This window comes from Xenopus laevis, chromosome 6S (assembly GCF_017654675.1).
Source record: "Xenopus laevis strain J_2021 chromosome 6S, Xenopus_laevis_v10.1, whole genome shotgun sequence".
NCBI lineage: Eukaryota > Metazoa > Chordata > Amphibia > Anura > Pipidae > Xenopus > Xenopus laevis.
The window spans coordinates 104,863,749-104,881,438 of NC_054382.1; the positions used below are offsets into that span (position 1 = coordinate 104,863,749).

At 36.6% G+C, this 17,690-nt stretch overlaps 1 protein-coding gene across 2 annotated transcripts in view; it reads right to left on the reverse strand.

Annotated features, from left to right (window-relative positions):
* Nucleotides 1-17,690, reverse strand: part of LOC108695329 (brefeldin A-inhibited guanine nucleotide-exchange protein 1) — a 94,911-nt gene that overhangs the window by 34,683 nt on the left and 42,538 nt on the right. The window contains exons 6-20 of one of the 2 annotated variants that reach the window (XM_018223771.2): nt 16,210-16,477; nt 15,534-15,647; nt 12,122-12,282; nt 9,911-10,044; nt 8,045-8,279; nt 7,367-7,466; nt 7,088-7,227; nt 5,165-5,273; nt 4,110-4,311; nt 3,838-3,949; nt 3,381-3,586; nt 2,768-2,852; nt 2,060-2,231; nt 1,348-1,499; nt 232-360 (exon numbers count right to left, since the gene is read on the reverse strand). In XM_018223771.2, the coding sequence (XP_018079260.1) occupies nt 232-360; nt 1,348-1,499; nt 2,060-2,231; nt 2,768-2,852; nt 3,381-3,586; nt 3,838-3,949; nt 4,110-4,311; nt 5,165-5,273; nt 7,088-7,227; nt 7,367-7,466; nt 8,045-8,279; nt 9,911-10,044; nt 12,122-12,282; nt 15,534-15,647; nt 16,210-16,477 (2,319 nt within the window). Of the gene's footprint in view, nt 1-231; nt 361-1,347; nt 1,500-2,059; nt 2,232-2,767; nt 2,853-3,380; nt 3,587-3,837; nt 3,950-4,109; nt 4,312-5,164; nt 5,274-7,087; nt 7,228-7,366; nt 7,467-8,044; nt 8,280-9,910; nt 10,045-12,112; nt 12,283-15,533; nt 15,648-16,209; nt 16,478-17,690 lie in introns of both variants that reach the window. The other variant, XM_041567916.1, reaches the window with a different exon arrangement.

The following is a 17,690-nucleotide window of genomic DNA, read 5'->3' on the forward strand; positions in this document are numbered from 1 at the left end:
TGATTTGCAATTAGGGCAGCAAGAATTCAGGTGCGTGATACGAACAGCACTGCTCTGCAACCCATAGATGGGAATGGCGCTGGACAACTCAGGCTAACAAACTCTGACATAGGCCTCAGATTAGATAAATGTGACAACTATTTATAACTTTTCTGTACAGTTAAACAAATGAAAACTTCACATAGAGATAGTGATCTGGCAATATGGAGAGTATAAGCTTTTTTTCTTTACCTGTATACAGAAAATGCATGCAATTCTGATGGCACAACGAATACCCTCCAGACACAGAGACGCTACTTCAGTGTCATCACAGTCTTGCAGGCCAACACTGAATGCAGCCAGGAATGGTGTCCATGCCAACTGATAAATAAACATACATTCATTATTTTATATGAAACCCCACGTGTGATAACACTGCACACACAACCGCATGTATGGCAATGATGAAACATTGACAATTAAGAGTTAATTTGTACAGAAAATAGTCCCTAGTTGAAAAGGTTGTAAACCCCAATACAGTATACTGCATTATGAAATCAAATATAAGACTACGCACTCATATAAAAATGCTTTGCAACGTTTGATTTTGCTCTTTGCTACTTTTAATACATTATGTTTTATATCAATATTATAGCAACAGAGGCTGGCAATAATGCCAAACCATGCAAAAGGAAGACCTGCATATCATTTCTGTTGTATATATGACAGCAGGAAAGGTGATCATCATAATTAAACTGTTAAAGGAACAGTTTAGTATAAAATAAAAACTGGGTAAATAGATAGCCTGTGCTAAAAATGTTTCAAATATAGTTCGGCTAAAAAGTAATGTATAAAAGCTGGAGTGACTGGATGTGTAACATAATAGCCAGAACACTACTTCCTGCTTTTCAGATCTCTAACTCAGCTAGTCAGCGACTTGAAGGGGGGCCACATGGGACATAAATGTTCAGTGAGTTTGCAATTGATCCTCAGCATACAGCTCAGATTCAAAAGCAACAGTTGTGACCCATGTGCCCCCCCCCCCCAAGTCACCAATTGGTTACTGCCTGGTAACCAATCAGTGGAAACCAAGAGAGCTGCAAAGCAGGAAGTATTTTTTCTGGTAATTATGTTAGACATCCAGTCACTCCAGCCTTTATACATTACATTTTTGTCTAACTATATTAGAAAGATTTTTGATTTTGCACAGCCTTTTTTTTTTTTTTTTGCACAGCCTATTTACCCAGTTTTTATATATACACTGAACAATTCCTTTAAGATGCAAGAATACAAATACTGTAAATCTTGACTGGCTGCAGTGCAAGTTATTTATAGCAAGTAAGCAATTGATATATGAAACAGTCTCACCTTGAACATTGGCCTGACATGTTCCAGATGAGTAGCACTGGTGAAGGGAGCCTGGACATGACTCACAGCCTCCATAAGGGCTTTTGCTGTCTTAGCCATTTGCTCCATTTCTAAATTGTACAGCAGTCTTCTTTGTTTCTCGCTAGCCACACCTGTTCAAAATAACATGTTTTGAATATGGTAATATGCTCATATAATACACAAAAACCATGAATATCTTGTAAATGATATCCTTATAAACCGTTATTAGTGATGTCATCAGTTAGAAAGAGTGAATAGTGATGTCATTTCTGTCACATGACTCACTAAAACGTGTTTATTATAATAAATAAAGTACCCCTTGTTGGAAAATATGAGGATATCAGAAGTAAACTCAGTGACTTATAATATCCTTATATTTTACAATAGAGGTACTTTATTCACTATATAATGTCGCTTCCAGAAGACTTGTCAACTGGAGACCTATACAACATCACTTCCAGAGAAATCATTAACTGGAGTCAAGCAGTTGCACACTATCTGACACAGTATCAGGTTTTAAAATGCTGTCAATTCATAAAAATATTCATGTTCATGACAGTCAGGAATGTTTTGATAAATGTACCAAACTGCTGGGAATCCATCAGAATCCCCCAGCTAAACATTGGCTAAACCAAACTCTAAACAATTAACTGCACAATTACCAAAGGACTGAGCCTTTAATTAAACTCACTTGGCTTGGACGACTTGGTAGTTATTGCAAGTTCTTTCGTTTCTTTCATGGAGATTTTTTTTCCAGCTATTTCATTGTAGATGGCAGACAGATACTCTTCAGGAAGATCCTTGCTATCATTGATACCCCTATTCATTTTGATATACTGTTCTTTTGTCATTTTACTCTTGACCTAAGCAACATTCAAAAAGATAAGAGATGAAACAGAAATATTTTATTCGTCAAAGCTGGTCTACATGGGGAAAATATATATACAGTAAATGCACAACAGGCAGCTGGTTAATAAAATCCCAGTTATGGTAGTTTAGATTCTCACTATCTGGTCCCTTTCCACCTCCCCCCCCCTCCGCCCATGATCGACGTCATGCATATGCTTTGTTTAGCACTTTTTCTTGCAGGCTGAACACAGGTATCTAAGGCTACCTTACTGTTCAAGTTTTTGGAGAATGTAGAATATACCATGTGGTGCCTACCTGAAAGGAAAAAATTAAGATGAAGGCGGGATAACTAAAATTTGGACAACATATGGCCCCTTTATTCAGTTAATCATATAGCAGATATAAGCAGTGGCACAGGTGCTCTGATCATTTAGGTTTTAGCACATTTTAAATAAAAATAAGTGCTTAATACATTTACATATTTGTCTAACTTTAGTGATATATTATTATGTAGTTACAATGTACATTTTTATTAAACATACTGTAATACCTGAGGGCTATGAAGGTCCGTGGTCAACATGATAATTGAATATGCCAAGACATAAGCAGTATCTGCACTAGCAAACAGCGTTTGCCTAGAATAAAAATATTTTAAGAAAGAATAGTAAGAAATATTTTACTTAAAACAAGTTTTACATAAAAACAGTGTTATATTTGCCATTTCGACTTCCACACAGTAATACTATGAATTCACAAAGTAAAGGATCTGGTTTAGGAACCTTAAATATTCCAGGACATTTTAAGATGGAGTCAGCAGCTTATCTGTCCCAACTGCCTACTCACTAGAGATCTGAGGTTTGAAAATGCTGTGGGCAGGAACTGCATTGTCGTGTTGATGCGGCCCTCTATTGACAAGCTTGCATAGGTTCCTACTGTAATCATTGGCCAGGGCCCAAATGACTGGTTATACATTTCCGGTGAAATTGGGCAAAGATCTGCTCATTATTTGCTTAGAAATTTCCAGCCCAGTAGGGAACTGGGACTGTCAAACTAGCACATTTACAGCTTTAATTTTCTGCATTCACAGACAATACTGGCAGCTGTAATTCACAGCTGTCGGGTCATAAGTTTGAAATTCTTGATAAAACGTTGACGTTACATACCCTTGGTTACATTCAAGATATCGAGCAGCAAACTTTTCCATTAAACGATCAATTTTTTGGGCTTCTCCTGGAAGACGGAAGCCTTCCAGAAACATCCGAAGTGCTGATACAAAGTCCTTCCCTAAGAAGTCATGTTGGTCAACATAAGCATACATAACTTCTTTGTTAAACTTGTCATTATCCCCAAGGAATTCCCCAACCTGAGTCTGCAAAATAACAATTATGAGTAGTTAGAATAAAGCCCTGCAAAGGATAGTAGCTCAGTTTTTACACAGTATCAGGCTTTAGATGTTGGGGATCTTACTCCTTAATTAATTATTAAATGAACAAAGAAAGTCAACTAAATAGTGCAGTGAAGCAGGTACAGTCAGAACTTTATATATTTTAAAGATATAGTGAATAATTCCTCTATAAATTGTTTATAAAACATTATTACTCATAAAAGCACAATACTTACAGAGTCTAATCTCTCCTCTTGGTGCAAAAACTGGGCGATATCTTCTGGCGTTGTTCCAAGCATCCCTTGTTCTTGCAGATACTGAATTCCTCTCTTTGGTTTCTTATTAAAGCTGTGCATTAATTGCATAAAATCAGTTTAGAGCTCATTTATATGCACTGTTAATTACACCATGTAGCTCTATAATAATCTAAGCACTTATTCACGGAGTATTTTGGAAGAGGAATTTTCAGAGGAATGTTATGAAGCATTCAAACTAGATTCTGACTTACAGATCTATTCCTTGCTCTATGATCTCTTTTTGTTGCTTCAGAACCTCGAACTGCTCTGGGTTGTCTGTTCCTGACATTTGCGTGCTGTAGCTGCCAATGCCCGAGGAAGCTGTAGAATCAAGTGAATTCAAGCTTCCATATCTATTGATGGTCTCTGGGTGTTTGGTGTCATGGGTATCTTGCTCAGAAGGCTTCTCTTGCCCTATGAAAGGAAAAAAAAATAATTTAACAAAAATATTTTGTATTCATCTGTTCTGTTGCAAAAATGCATTAAAAATGATGCCAGTGATATATCCAATTAAAACAAATGTACACCATACTTGTTAAAATGAAGCACAATGTTCTGTATACTGTTTAGTATCATGCAGGCATGTGGAGAAACGTTAAATAATGTGCCTGCAGTACCTAAACCCATAATTCATACATCAAACATTATATTTGTATTTATAATAAAGGAATATTGTGTGGTATTCTTTTCAATTACTTGTTAGCTGGCAATGAAACTGAAATAAAGATCTGAAAACATTCAGGAAATGAATCACCAGCCAGTCATGTAGTAAAACGGTTCTGATTAAAACCAAGTTAATCAAAATATCTCTACAGAGGGTGACCTCCATCCAAGTAAGTCCAAACAAAATGTACTAAAGAGCACATTTGAATACACAGAAACTGTAATTGCTAGGTAAAAATGGAGAAAACACTAGCTAATTAGTGTTTTCTCTAGCCAAGACCTGCTGTTACTATTCCCCTTTTAGAAGGCAATTATGCTGTCATTAATGATGAGCTAAAAAATAATTTACTTCATAACAGAGAACTTGGTATCACTCCGAAGTCTTTAGAGCAATTATGGTGGTCAAAGATAAGCTTTTAAAAATATATTATCTTTTACCATTGTGGCTTTAGCAATTTGATTTCTCAGCCATTAATGTGCTTTTGTGTCATATAGACTCTCACAGATCACTGAAACCCAGAATTGAAGCAATGAAGTCTACTAAAGTTAAAGGCTCCTCACTTTCTATCCATAGCATTACATTTTGTCTATAAATATGCCATACCTAGAGTTGTCTGAGAGTTGGGATTGACGTAGAGGTGTTTACTCCATTCTACCATACATTTCAAAATGGAAACCAGGCATTCCAAGCCTTTCTTACGTAAGCTCAGCTCCTTAAAGAATGAAATAAAGACAAATAATGCCATTCTAAAGCAGTATGAACATTCGTCAGCCCAATTCACATGAAAAGGTTGAGATATTTGGTGTCAAACAAACAAAAAAAAAAACCAAAAAAAACAGAAATCTGAAAATGTCTCACTATTTTCTGAAAACTACTCCGAACAAATCCGCAAGGTATTTTTTCCCCTATTTATCAATACATTTTCACAAATTTTTCTTGTGTGGGAAAAAAATCATGATGAAATCGTTAAAAAATCCAAATCCCATAATTTTTTGGGATTTTGCTCCTGAAAGATACAATTTTTTTCTGAGCTATATAGAGGAAAAAAAAATAGGGCTCCATATTACACTTGCAGTCGTTACAATCATCACGTTACAAACAAAATATCTGCATTAACTACAAGACACAACTGACATTTATATGATCTGATCTTCCATGCAAAATTCCGCACTTCCCCATCTGCAAACTTTTTGGCAAAACTGTGGCAAAAATCTGCCGCGGAAAATTTTGCAGCTACAAAAATATTGCAAAAATTGTCACAGAGACAAAAAAGTTCCCACAATAAAAATGCCCACTGACTTTAATGCATTTGGAGTGAGAAAAAAAGTGTTAAACATTTTTAACTCTCGACTTCAATGCGTTTTTCGATGTTTTTCACAATTTTGCAATCACTAGCTGTGAAATCTGATCCCCTAGAATGTAAAGTCGGATCAGATAAAGATCAGATAAAGTCAGATGGAGTAGATTGTTCATGCATCTACATCCGACATTTAATATATTTCAATGGTAACAAGTAAGCGGAGTTCACATTCAACATTGTGTCACATCAGCTTGGGAGTTTTCCTTGTAGTATGTGTTCTGCCAATCCAACTCCATCCTACAAAATCTCCAGTGGAGTTTAGCCCTTAGGGTTTCAGGAATTTGATCACTATGGTCAATTTCCTTCAACTCATGAAAGCACTGGCAGACAAGATTGTATGTCCAGCAGACCTACTGCAGTCTGATGGAATTACAAGAAATCTCCTACCACAAGATTAATGATTGCCAGTTTAGTATGGATTTTACAGACAGCCTGTAATCAGTTATGTTCAGCTTTAAGGCACGTGTGATTAATTATAATATAAAAACCAACATGTGTTATGTGAATTCCAGTTGTCAATATTAGTTGCTGACATTTTCCCAAGAAAGACTTGGAAATTCTGATTTTCACTGAATTTATTGCAAATTCTTGGCAAATTGCTGTGGCTATTAAGGGGCAGATTTTTTAAGGGTCGATTTAAAATACGAATTAGAATTTTCAATTTTTTTTACGGTCAAAAAGCTCAAATTGGAATTGTGAAACTAAACTCGAATTTTCAGTTTAATTTCGAGATTTATTAAACCATGCCCCTTTAAAAATTGGAATTCAACTATTTGCCACCTTAAATCTGCAGAGTTCATGTATAAGTAAATGGGAGAGGTCCAGTGACCAATTTGAACATGCTACTAGCCTTCCTAACATTCAAGTTTATTTTGGAGAAAAGAAAACCTTGATTCGAGTTTAGTTAAATTGGATTCGAGTTTTCGGGTAGGTAATATTAGTTTGAGTTTCAGATATTCAGGTTTTTTTTTTATTAAATAAACCCCCAATCGAATTTTGAGTATATTCGAATTTATAAGAGTTATAAAAATTCTAATCAATTTGAAATTCGACCTTTGATAAATGTAGCTCCCCATGTCTGCGCATTTGCAAATATAGAAAACACTAAAATTACAGAAAATGAACATAAAGTTACTGATACTGAGAAAATGATAAATAATAAGTACCTGAACATTTGACATGCCAAGTTCTTGGCTTCCCCGTCCTTGAGCAATCTTGGAGAGGTCATTAACCAACCTTTCAAAGATGTTGGCTGCATTCAAATCACAGTCATAATTGACATAAATATCAACTACACTTTGTGCATCTGCAGAGATAAAATATAACCAACAAAATAAATGAGTATTGATGCACTTAATGATGCATGTGTTACTCAGGAGCATGCAGTGGAAATGCATTTAACGCAGTGTGTAACCCCAGGACCTGCATTTTTCATATTTCCATACCTGCACAAATTCTTGTCAGTGTCTGAATCACCATCCACTTGTGATCAAATGAGCTCGTAGATGTTTCCAGTATGTAAAGGAAAATTTCCTTAAAGAAAACCTGTATATAATAAATTTTAAAAAAAACAACTTAAAGATATTCAGGTATTTGAATTTTGCAATTCCTTAGCATTACTTCATGTTCAGTTTTTCAAGATTACAACATCATAGCTTGTGGTTATCTGTCCTACACATAGATGTTGCTAAGAATGCAGTCATAGAAACTGTCCAGGATGGTCAACGAAAAACCATCAGATATTTATACTGCAGTCCAGATTGAATGCTCATAGGATGTAATAAATGTGATTGACCTATAGGTGTATAGGTCAATCACATTTATTACTTCATATGAGCATTCAGTCTGGACTGCAGTTTAAATGTGATTGACCTATAGGTAATAACAAATAAGTAATACAATTATCGAATTAAGCAAAATAATACAATTAGCAAATTAGGGTTGCTGCTAACACTGGGTACACAATAACAAAGAATGTATGCCATCTCAATGATGTTGAAAAAAAACTATATTCCCTAAATGATATTCATAACCAAAAACTATTTTAAAGAGCTGTGGAATATATTGAGATTACCTAAAGACAGGATAAAAACAATAATCAATAAGAAAGTGGTGTACCATACCTCAATCTGCATCTTCAGATGTAACTTGAAATTTGATAGCAGTGTTAAGAAAATAGACAGAGATAGCTCAAAGACCTCTGGGACAGACGAAACTCCATTTTTAGACAGAGCAACACAGAGATACTGCTTGATTGCATTGATAAACATTTCATTAGTCTTAAAAACAGGCCCTGCATTCTGCAGAATGGAGAGTAGCAGCTGGAGTGATAGTACCTTGGAACGCAATTCATGAGATCTAGAAAGAAACAAAAGGTAACATTACTGGAAGTTTTTAAATATTGGTTTGACTAAATAAACAGAGCAGAAATGCCCAACTAAAGGCTTACCCTGCAAGGCATTTAAAGGAAATGTTAAGTGTAAAAATAAAAACTAGGTAAATAGATAGGCTGTGCAAAATAAAAAACGTTTCTAATATAGTTAGCCAAAAATGTAATGTATAAAGGCTAGAGTGACTGGATGTCTAACATAATAGACAAAACACTACTTCATGCTTTGCAGCTTTCTTGGTTTCCACTGATTGGTTACCAGGCAGTAACCAATCAGAGGCTTGAGGGGCATATGGGTCATAACTGTTGCTTTTGAATCTGAACTGAATGCTGAGGATCAATTGCAAACTTACTGAACAGTTATATCCCATGTGGCCCCCTTAAAGTGCCTGACTAACTCAAGAGTTAGCGAGCTCAAAAGCAGGAAGTAGTGTTCTGGCTATTATGTTAGACATCCAGTCACTCCAGCCTTTATACATTACATTTTTGGCTAACTAACTATATTAGAAACATTTTTTATTTTGCACAGCCTTTTTTTTTATTTTTGCACAGCCTATTTACCCAGCTTTTATTTTTACACTGAACTTTTCCTCAAATGGCCTGTTCATGAGCCCGAGAATGTTTTCAATAACATATTCTACTTTTACAAATAATAAGCCCACAACAAAAACTTGGACATTAGTCTCTGCTTATTGGAGATTGTAACCTAGAGGGGGTTATATAATAAAAGGTGCAAAGTATGCTACAAGTCTAGTTACCTATGGCAACCAAGCCAACAGGTAGTATTTACTGGTCAACTTGAAAACATTTTATTGATTAATGCACATTCACAGTTAACACAGTCCCATAAGACAATAACACAAGTAGCAGAATAAACAGTGACATAACAAATTATCAGGAGCATAGGGACACTTATTTTAACATTTCCGGGTTATAAAAACCAATAAACACAACGTTTCTTTGTCCAAATTAAAGTAATGCTGACATGTTATGTAAGTGGTGCTGGCAGGTGCAACCCTTCCATAGGGTGGAGTACAAATGCAAACACTACTCCATTCTACTGAGCTATTTCACAGTTCCCCCTCCCAGCATCACTAAATCAATTCTGTGCACACAGCTCACATTCGCCTGGCTGAAATTGTCAGGAGGGTTAAATACTGCTGGGTTGGTGTAGCTTAGGGGCAGTTCTGTTAGAAAAGAACAGTGTGCTGCTTCTGCTATTAACCACTTACTATATGTAAAAGGAATGTTACAGCGTCACTGTAATGGGTTAATGATATAAAGTACTATTGCTATATAAATATATGCATTAAGTCTTTGTGTGTTAACTGTTTTTATATTGTGTATGTGCACCCAACCCAGGTCCACAGAGAAAGACCAACAAGTAAAAGCACCACAGGCCAGTTTTCAGCAAACAGGTGCACCAACCTGGGGTCTCAAGTAAGTGACTGTGATCAATGAGGTTACTTAACATTTGACACCCCCAAGTGATATACCTTTCCTTTTCCTTTAAGAACCCTACTGTAAATGCCTAATATCTAGTTCACTTTTCCTACCAATAAGCATTGCCAAATACTTATATTGCTTTCTCAATACTTACTTTGGGTCTGGTGGCCCATCAGAGAGAGGCTTCATTGACAATTTACACAGAGACCTGAAGACTAGAAAGGCATCTTTTTGTAAGATATGGGAGAACTTAGCACCAGGAGTAGGTGCCAAAGTGTTTCCAGATTCCTAAAACAAATACAAATACATCATATGACATACAGAAGCAGCATTATTTCTTCACACTAAGCATTTAAATACTTATACAGCCAGGGTCGGACTGGAGCATTGGGGCCCACTGGGATTGCAAAACGAAGTGGCCTCATGGCAGTCCGCACACCACAAGAGCGATTTATTATGGGGCCACTGATCGAGGGAACAGGTATGGGCTGACGTGGGCCCACGAGTCCATCAGGTTTTTTCCCCAGTGTCCCCCCGGCCCAGTCCGACCCTGTATACAGTGAAACTCGATTTTAAGTACCCTGTAGTGATGTGTGGGCCGGCTCAAAACCCACAGGTCAGGCGGGTTTGGGCCGACCTCGCACTTATCTTAGTGGGTGGCCACTGTCAAATGCCGGCTTCCAATTTCCGGTTACTTGTTTTATAGACGCTGCACCTGGTCACCCCCCCCTTTTGTGACGCCATCAGCGGGGCAGCGTGGGTCTATAAAAGAAACCCGGAAGTTGGGCTCGGGTGGAGGGATGGCGGGTGGATGCGGGGGAAATCCCGACCCTCACATCACTAGTACCCTGATTTTAAGTTTTCCAGCATTTTACATTTTTTATTTGTGGTCCCGCCAATTTATAATACCTTTCAATGGGTGCATTTCCCTAATTTTAAGTAATGTTTTACCAGATTTGACATCAAAATTTTATCCTGATGTACCCAAAAACTACATTTTTCCTCTATGGATGTTATTTGTGAGATAAAGAGGTTTAAAATACTACTAGACGTATATTTTGCCATTCTTCTGCCTGTAAATGTTCAATTCCAATTATACAGTCCTTCACCAATCACTTATTGCTTTAGGTTGTGCATGCCTCCCATAATGTAAAATGAATGCTGCAATGATTAACCCTTGTTATTAACACAGTCAATTTTGTATCTCAAAATAAAACAGACTTTTGTGCTTATATCCTTTCAGTAATTGAAGAAAAAATTATTTTAACACATTTCCCTGATTTTACATTTTCCCGGATTTTACATAATTTATTCCTGGTCCCTGAAACACTTAAAATGGGGGTTCTACAGTATTAAAGGAGAACTAAACGCTAAAAATTAATAGGGCTAAAAATGCCATGTTTTATATACTGAACTTATTGCACCAGCCAAAAGTTTCAGCTTCTCAATTGCAGCAATGATCCAGGACTTCAAACTTGTCACAGGGGGTCACCATCTTGGAAAGTGTCTGCGACACTCACATGCTCAGTGGGCTCTGAGCAGCTGTTTAGAAGCTAAGCTTAGGGGTCATGGCAAATTATCAAGCAGAAAATGAGGTGGGTCTGTAATATAAGCTGATGCTAAAGGGCTGATTATTAAATTCTGATGGTAGTTGCACTGGTTTCTGTGCTGCCATGTAGTAATTATCCATATTAATTACTAATCAGCCTTATACTGTGACATTTATATTCTGTATGTACTGTATATTTTGAGTCGATTCCTAAGCTCAGTAACAGCCGCACAGAGCATGTGCAGTGAATCTGCAGAAAAAAAAAAGATGGGGAGCTACTGGGGCATTTTGGAGACACAGTTCTTCCCTGCTAAATGGCTTTGGTTACCTTGGGATGGTACAAAAGCACAAAACATAATGTACAACATTTCTAGCCTACTTCTTGAGTTTAACTTTCCTTGTCCGTGTTAATAAATATAAATTTAAAAAAAAACTCTCTTCAGTTGTCCAGAGCTTTAAAGGAGAACTACAGCTTAACAAAGAAGGAGGCTAAAAAAAGCTGTGTGTTGTGTTTTTTTGTGTTCAGTACCAGAACATGGCAACCACAGCCCTGTAGCAGCATATAAAGATGCTCGAACCATAACTGTTATGGAAACTTTAGACTGGTGCAGTTCTGTATATAAAATCTAATTTTTACTCATATTTGTTTTTAAGGTTTAGCTTGGATTCAAATCAGCTGAACAGCTTATGCTGAATCTGAATCCTGGAAAATGTACTAGTATTCAGCCCAATATCCTGGGTTTGGTACATCTCTAAAATCAATGCAAATAAATTGTTAATTAATTAAAATTGACAAACAATAATTGCCTTTCTTGCCTGAGTGTCGTTAGAGGAAACTGACAATCTATCATCTGGTAAGGATGGGGTGTAGGCCATAGATTTAGGAGTTCCAGGTATCCCATTGGCATGTATGCTATCCCCATCACTGGTATCTTCTGATATCCTTTTCGTACATTCAGTGCTGACAGTCTCCTCCTCTGCATGAAAATAAGCAATAATATTATTTCAAAACAACCGCCCTTCAGTTACATAGTAGTTAAGGTTTAAAAAAAGTGAAACCTGTATTTATTTGCTAAAACCCCAGACTCCTTTATTTATTTATTTATTTTTCTTCTCTTTTTCCCCTTTTCTCTATTGTTTCTTTTACTCCCCATCTTACTCCATGTTATCCTATTGCTCTCTTATTCATGATTGAATCTACATATGATATCTTATGATTTTCTGTGACTGCACTCATGCAATAACATGTTGATTTTTTTTTCATTGGAAAATCAATAAAACATTTCAGTTTAAAAAAAAAAAAAAAAAAAGTGAAACCTGTCTGTCATTTGATCCAGAGGAGGGTAAACAAACATTATATGAAGTACTTAACAATCCTTAATTGATAAGGAACTGCTTTATCTACAAAGAAGAGATTCATTTATACACATTACAAGTGCTAAGTTAAGGCCATGGCACATATGGCAAGCTAAATGGTTTGCCTGGCAGTTTTTTACTGCAAAATCACTTAACAGTAAAGTGCCAGCAAAACTGCATTTTAATTGATTCTCATGGAGCAATAGACAGTGATTTGGGGTGTTATGATGCCATCCTATTAATGTAAATCTCCTCTCTGAGTCCCCCAGAGAAGTGCAAAAATAATTAGTCTGATAAGTCAATAAAGGGATTATAGCAAATAAAACTTAAGGAAACATGCAGTATTTCAATTGCAGTGCAAATAAAACCATAAATACCCAAAGAACTCCTCATTTAATCATATGGCTGGTATGTGACGAACTATAAGCACTCTTGCTGGCTCATTTCTGACAGCAGAAAATGCCAGCCAGCAATGCAGTGCTTCCCTCTCTTCTAAACTGGAATTGATATAGTGAATGCTGCAGTATAAACTGTGACCTTTTGCTTTAAAAGTTGCTGTATCAACTTTAATACTGTCACTTAAAGTTTTGGGTACACATGTACAGTACCAGAATTCCCATTGTTCAAGGATCATGCTGTCAGTTCTTCCAGGCAGGTTTTCTCCATTGTTTTAAGGTTAGTTGGGTGTTGTTTATGCTCCTGAATTTTCTAACAGTGCCACAGAGTTTCTCATGGATTGAGTGTAGGGGTTTTTAGAACATTCATTCATTTTTGTTTTTGAGCCACTCTAATGTTACTCTAGTTCAATGTCCTGCTGAAATGCTTCTCTTCAGTTTTTGATTCTCTAAGCAGCCTAAAGTGGGTTCTCCCTATATTTGGCAACATCTATTTTTCCTTTAATTCCAACAAGAAGACCTGTCAAGGCTGATGAATAGCAACTTACAGTATGATGCTACCGCATCCTGGCTTCAATGTAGGTATGAGTCAAATAAATGAACATCTCCACACATCACTAGCCATCACATGACAATTTTATCCAAATAATCCATATTTTAAAAAAACAGTAGCTTGTACTTGAGCCAAACAAAGATATAATTAATCCTTATTGAAATCAAAACCAGCCTATTGGCTTTATTTAGTGTCTACATGATTTTCTAGTAGACTTAAGGTATGAAGATCCAAATTAAGGAAAGATCTTTTATTCGGAAAGCCCCAGGTCCCGAACCTGTATAACGATCGATAGATAGATACAGTGGTGTGAAAAACTATTTGCCCCCTTCCTGATTTCTTATTCTTTTGCATGTTTGTCACACTTAAATGTTTCTGCTCATCAAAAACCGTTAACTATTAGTCAAAGATAACATAATTGAACACAAAATGCAGTTTTTAAATGAAGGTTTACGTTATTAAGGGAGAAAAAAAACTCCAAATCTACATGGGCCTGTGTGAAAAAGTGATTGCCCCCCTTGTTAAAAAATAACTTAACTGTGGTTTATCACACCTGAGTTCAATTGCAAAGGTTATAAAGCCATTTCTAAAGCTTTGGGACTCCAGCGAACCACAGTGAGAGCCATTATCCACAAATGGCAAAAACATGGAACAGTGGTGAACCTTCCCAGGAGTGGCCGGCCGACCAAAATTACCCCAAGAGCGCAGAGACAACTCATCCGAGAGGCCACAAAAGACCCCAGGACAACATCTAAAGAACTGCAGGCCTCACTTGCCTCAATTAAGGTCAGTGTTCACGACTCCACCATAAGAAAGAGACTGGGCAAAAACGGCCTGCATGGCAGATTTCCAAGGCGCAAACCACTTTTAAGCAAAAAGAACATTAAGGCTCGTCTCAATTTTGCTAAAAAACATCTCAATGATTGCCAAGACTTTTGGGAAAATACCTTGTGGACCGACGAGACAAAAGTTGAACTTTTTGGAAGGTGCGCGTCCCGTTACATCTGGCGTAAAAGTAACACAGCATTTCAGAAAAAGAACATCATACCAGCAGTAAAATATGGTGGTGGTAGTGTGATGGTCTGGGGTTGTTTTGCTGCTTCAGGACCTGGAGGACTTGCTGTGATAGATGGAACCATGAATTCTACTGTCTACCAAAAAATCCTGAAGGAGAATGTCCAGCCATCTGTTCATCAACTCAAGCTGAAGCGATCTTGGGTGCTGCAGCAGGACAATGACCCAAAACACACCAGCCAATCCACCTCTGAATGGCTGAAGAAAAACAAAATGAAGACTTTGGAGTGGCCTAGTCAAAGTCCTGACCTGAATCCTATTGAGATGTTGTGGCATGACCTTAAAAAGGCGGTTCATGCTAGAAAACCCTCAAATAAAGCTGAATTACAACAATTCTGCAAAGATGAGTGGGCCAAAATTCCTCCAGAGCGCTGTAAAAGACTCGTTGCAAGTTATCGCAAACGCTTGATTGCAGTTATTGCTGCTAAGGGTGGCCCAACCAGTTATTAGGTTCAGGGGGCAATTACTTTTTCACACAGGTTTGGATTTCTTTTCTCCCTAAATAATAAAAACCCTCATTTAAAAACTGCATTTTGTGTTTACTTGTGTTATCTTTGACTAATAGTTAAATGTGTTTGATGATCAGAAACATTTTGTGTGACAAACATGCAAAAGAATAAGAAATCAGGAAGGGGGCAAATAGTTTTTCACACCACTGTAGATAGATAGATAGACAGACAGAAAGATAGATAGATCCTTTCTTTCTCAAGACCATACAAACTAGTGCTTTAGAAAATAAAGATACAAGAAAATATTAGAAAGTAAGAAACAAAGAAGCTAGCCTCATATTTAATACTTTGCATTTAATAGTTACATGTGAAAAGATATATTTATTAGAGAAGTATTTCACCTCCAACTACAGATTTCAGCATTTCTTGAATGATACTTTGGATTATATCCTGTGTGGTTTCTTCACAGTCATTACTGGTTTCATCCCCGATTCCCAAATCAGGTTTGGAATGATCTTAAAAAAGAAAAAAAACATATACCTTGTAAGGTTGTGCTTAGTTTATTTAGTTTCATTTCTGTAGTTAGGGGTACATGTAATTAGGAAAAGCTTGTAAAGATAAAGATGTTGTCTGAGTTCACAATGAAATGTTTTGTTGTTTTTCATCAGATTTCAGTTTAAATACGAAGTTGGAAACGAGTGCACTTTTCTGCACCAATAATTCAATATTACGTAAAAATGCATGCACAGTAACAAGCTATAAAGGGAACCTTGTACATGTCACCTCACCAATTGCAGGTAAAAAGTCCAGCATTACCCTATACTACTGCGTGCCTATTTATAGATACCGCATGAGAGTTTGGAGCCCAGCAGTTATAATCACTAATATTATAATATGAGGCGCATTGTCAAAGTAACAAGCTCATTAATGTGTTTTAATTGTTCTATTTATTTTTAACAATATCTTAGTCACTTGGTGCAATTTGGTCCATTATATCCACTATGAGATAGACAAGCCAACCTGCTCAAAAACGCTTCTTATAATGCTGAATTACAAAGTTGCTTGAGCATTACTTACTTTCTGTGCACTGATCAGTTTCAGGCAGCTCATTTTCTGCACTTTGTGCATCGTATCCATTTTCTGGCTCGGCTTCTTCCTGAAGGCTGTTTTCTATGTAGTTTAAGTGATGGTCAATGTCCCCTTCATGTTCTCGAGTTAAATGGTCGGTTTGCTCCAGATGTTGCCTCATTGGTGGCAATTCCAGCTCATGGTGGCTTACCGGAGAGTGCTGCAAATGGAGTTGCTGCTTATGCCGCTCCTTTTCCATGTGTTTCGCTTCCTGAAGCTGAAATGGTCAAATATTATTTACATAATGAAAAACAAAGCTTGATTTAGAAGCAAAGATAAAAAGCATTATGGATTATAGATTATATGGGAGAATGAAACCCTGTCATTACAGCCTTGATGCTGAATGGCTTTACATTTTAACACAGACAACTTCTTTTAACACATATGAGAAGTGGCTGCAGGTCTAAAAAACAAAACACATGATGCCCATTTTTTGCACTTTGTGTCCTGCCCTTATATATATTGTTCTCATGCTTCCACACATTTATTTCAGATACTCCAGCTTCCTCCCAAACTTCAAAAACATACAGGTAGGTTGACTGATTCCTGATAAAACTGACCATAGTGTGTGTGTGTGTTTTTGTGAATGCGACACGGAACTTATTTAGGTTGTGCTGGAGAGTGGACTTGTGTGAATGATGCATATTTTCTTTAAAGTTCTACAAATATGTTGCAGAACTAAAATGACAGGAAAATTCTAGGATTACATGTTATTAATTTATCATAAATATGGAACACATAAATCACTGTCGCTTAAAATAAGTAATCTGTATTTATGGCAGACAGTGTTGCATGTGTGCCAGTGCATGGAAATGGTTCATGGAAAGAAATTTGCAATATTTCATCTTTTTTTCCACTGTGACATGCCAAGAGAAAAACATAAAAACAAAGCGATGTTAGTATAATATAATAAAAAGTTAACATTGCAACACCATGGGGTATATTTATCAAAGAGTGAAGTTGGAGATCACCACAGTCCTCCGAGTGAAATTCCACTACTCTCCATTAATTTCTATGGGATTTTTAAAAGAGTGGATGAAAGTGAAAGTTCATCCTTTGATAAATACACCTTTTAAAATCCAATAGAAATGAATGGAGAGTGGTGGAATTTCACTGTAGAGGACTGTGGTGATCCCTAACTTCACTCTTTGATAAATATACCCCATGGTGTTGCAATGTTAACTCTTTATTATATTATACTAACATTGCTTTGTTTTTATGTTTTTTTCTCTTGGCATGTCACCGTGGAATAAAAAGCTGAAAAAGTACAAATTTCTTTCCATGCACTGGCACACATGCAACACTGTTTGATACTGAGATAAACAGTGTTTTTTCAGACTTTCTGCATTCAAGTGTAAACTTACGGACCAACACCTAGTCAGAGATCTATTAACTCATAATAATGTTACCGCTATACGGAAATATTGAAC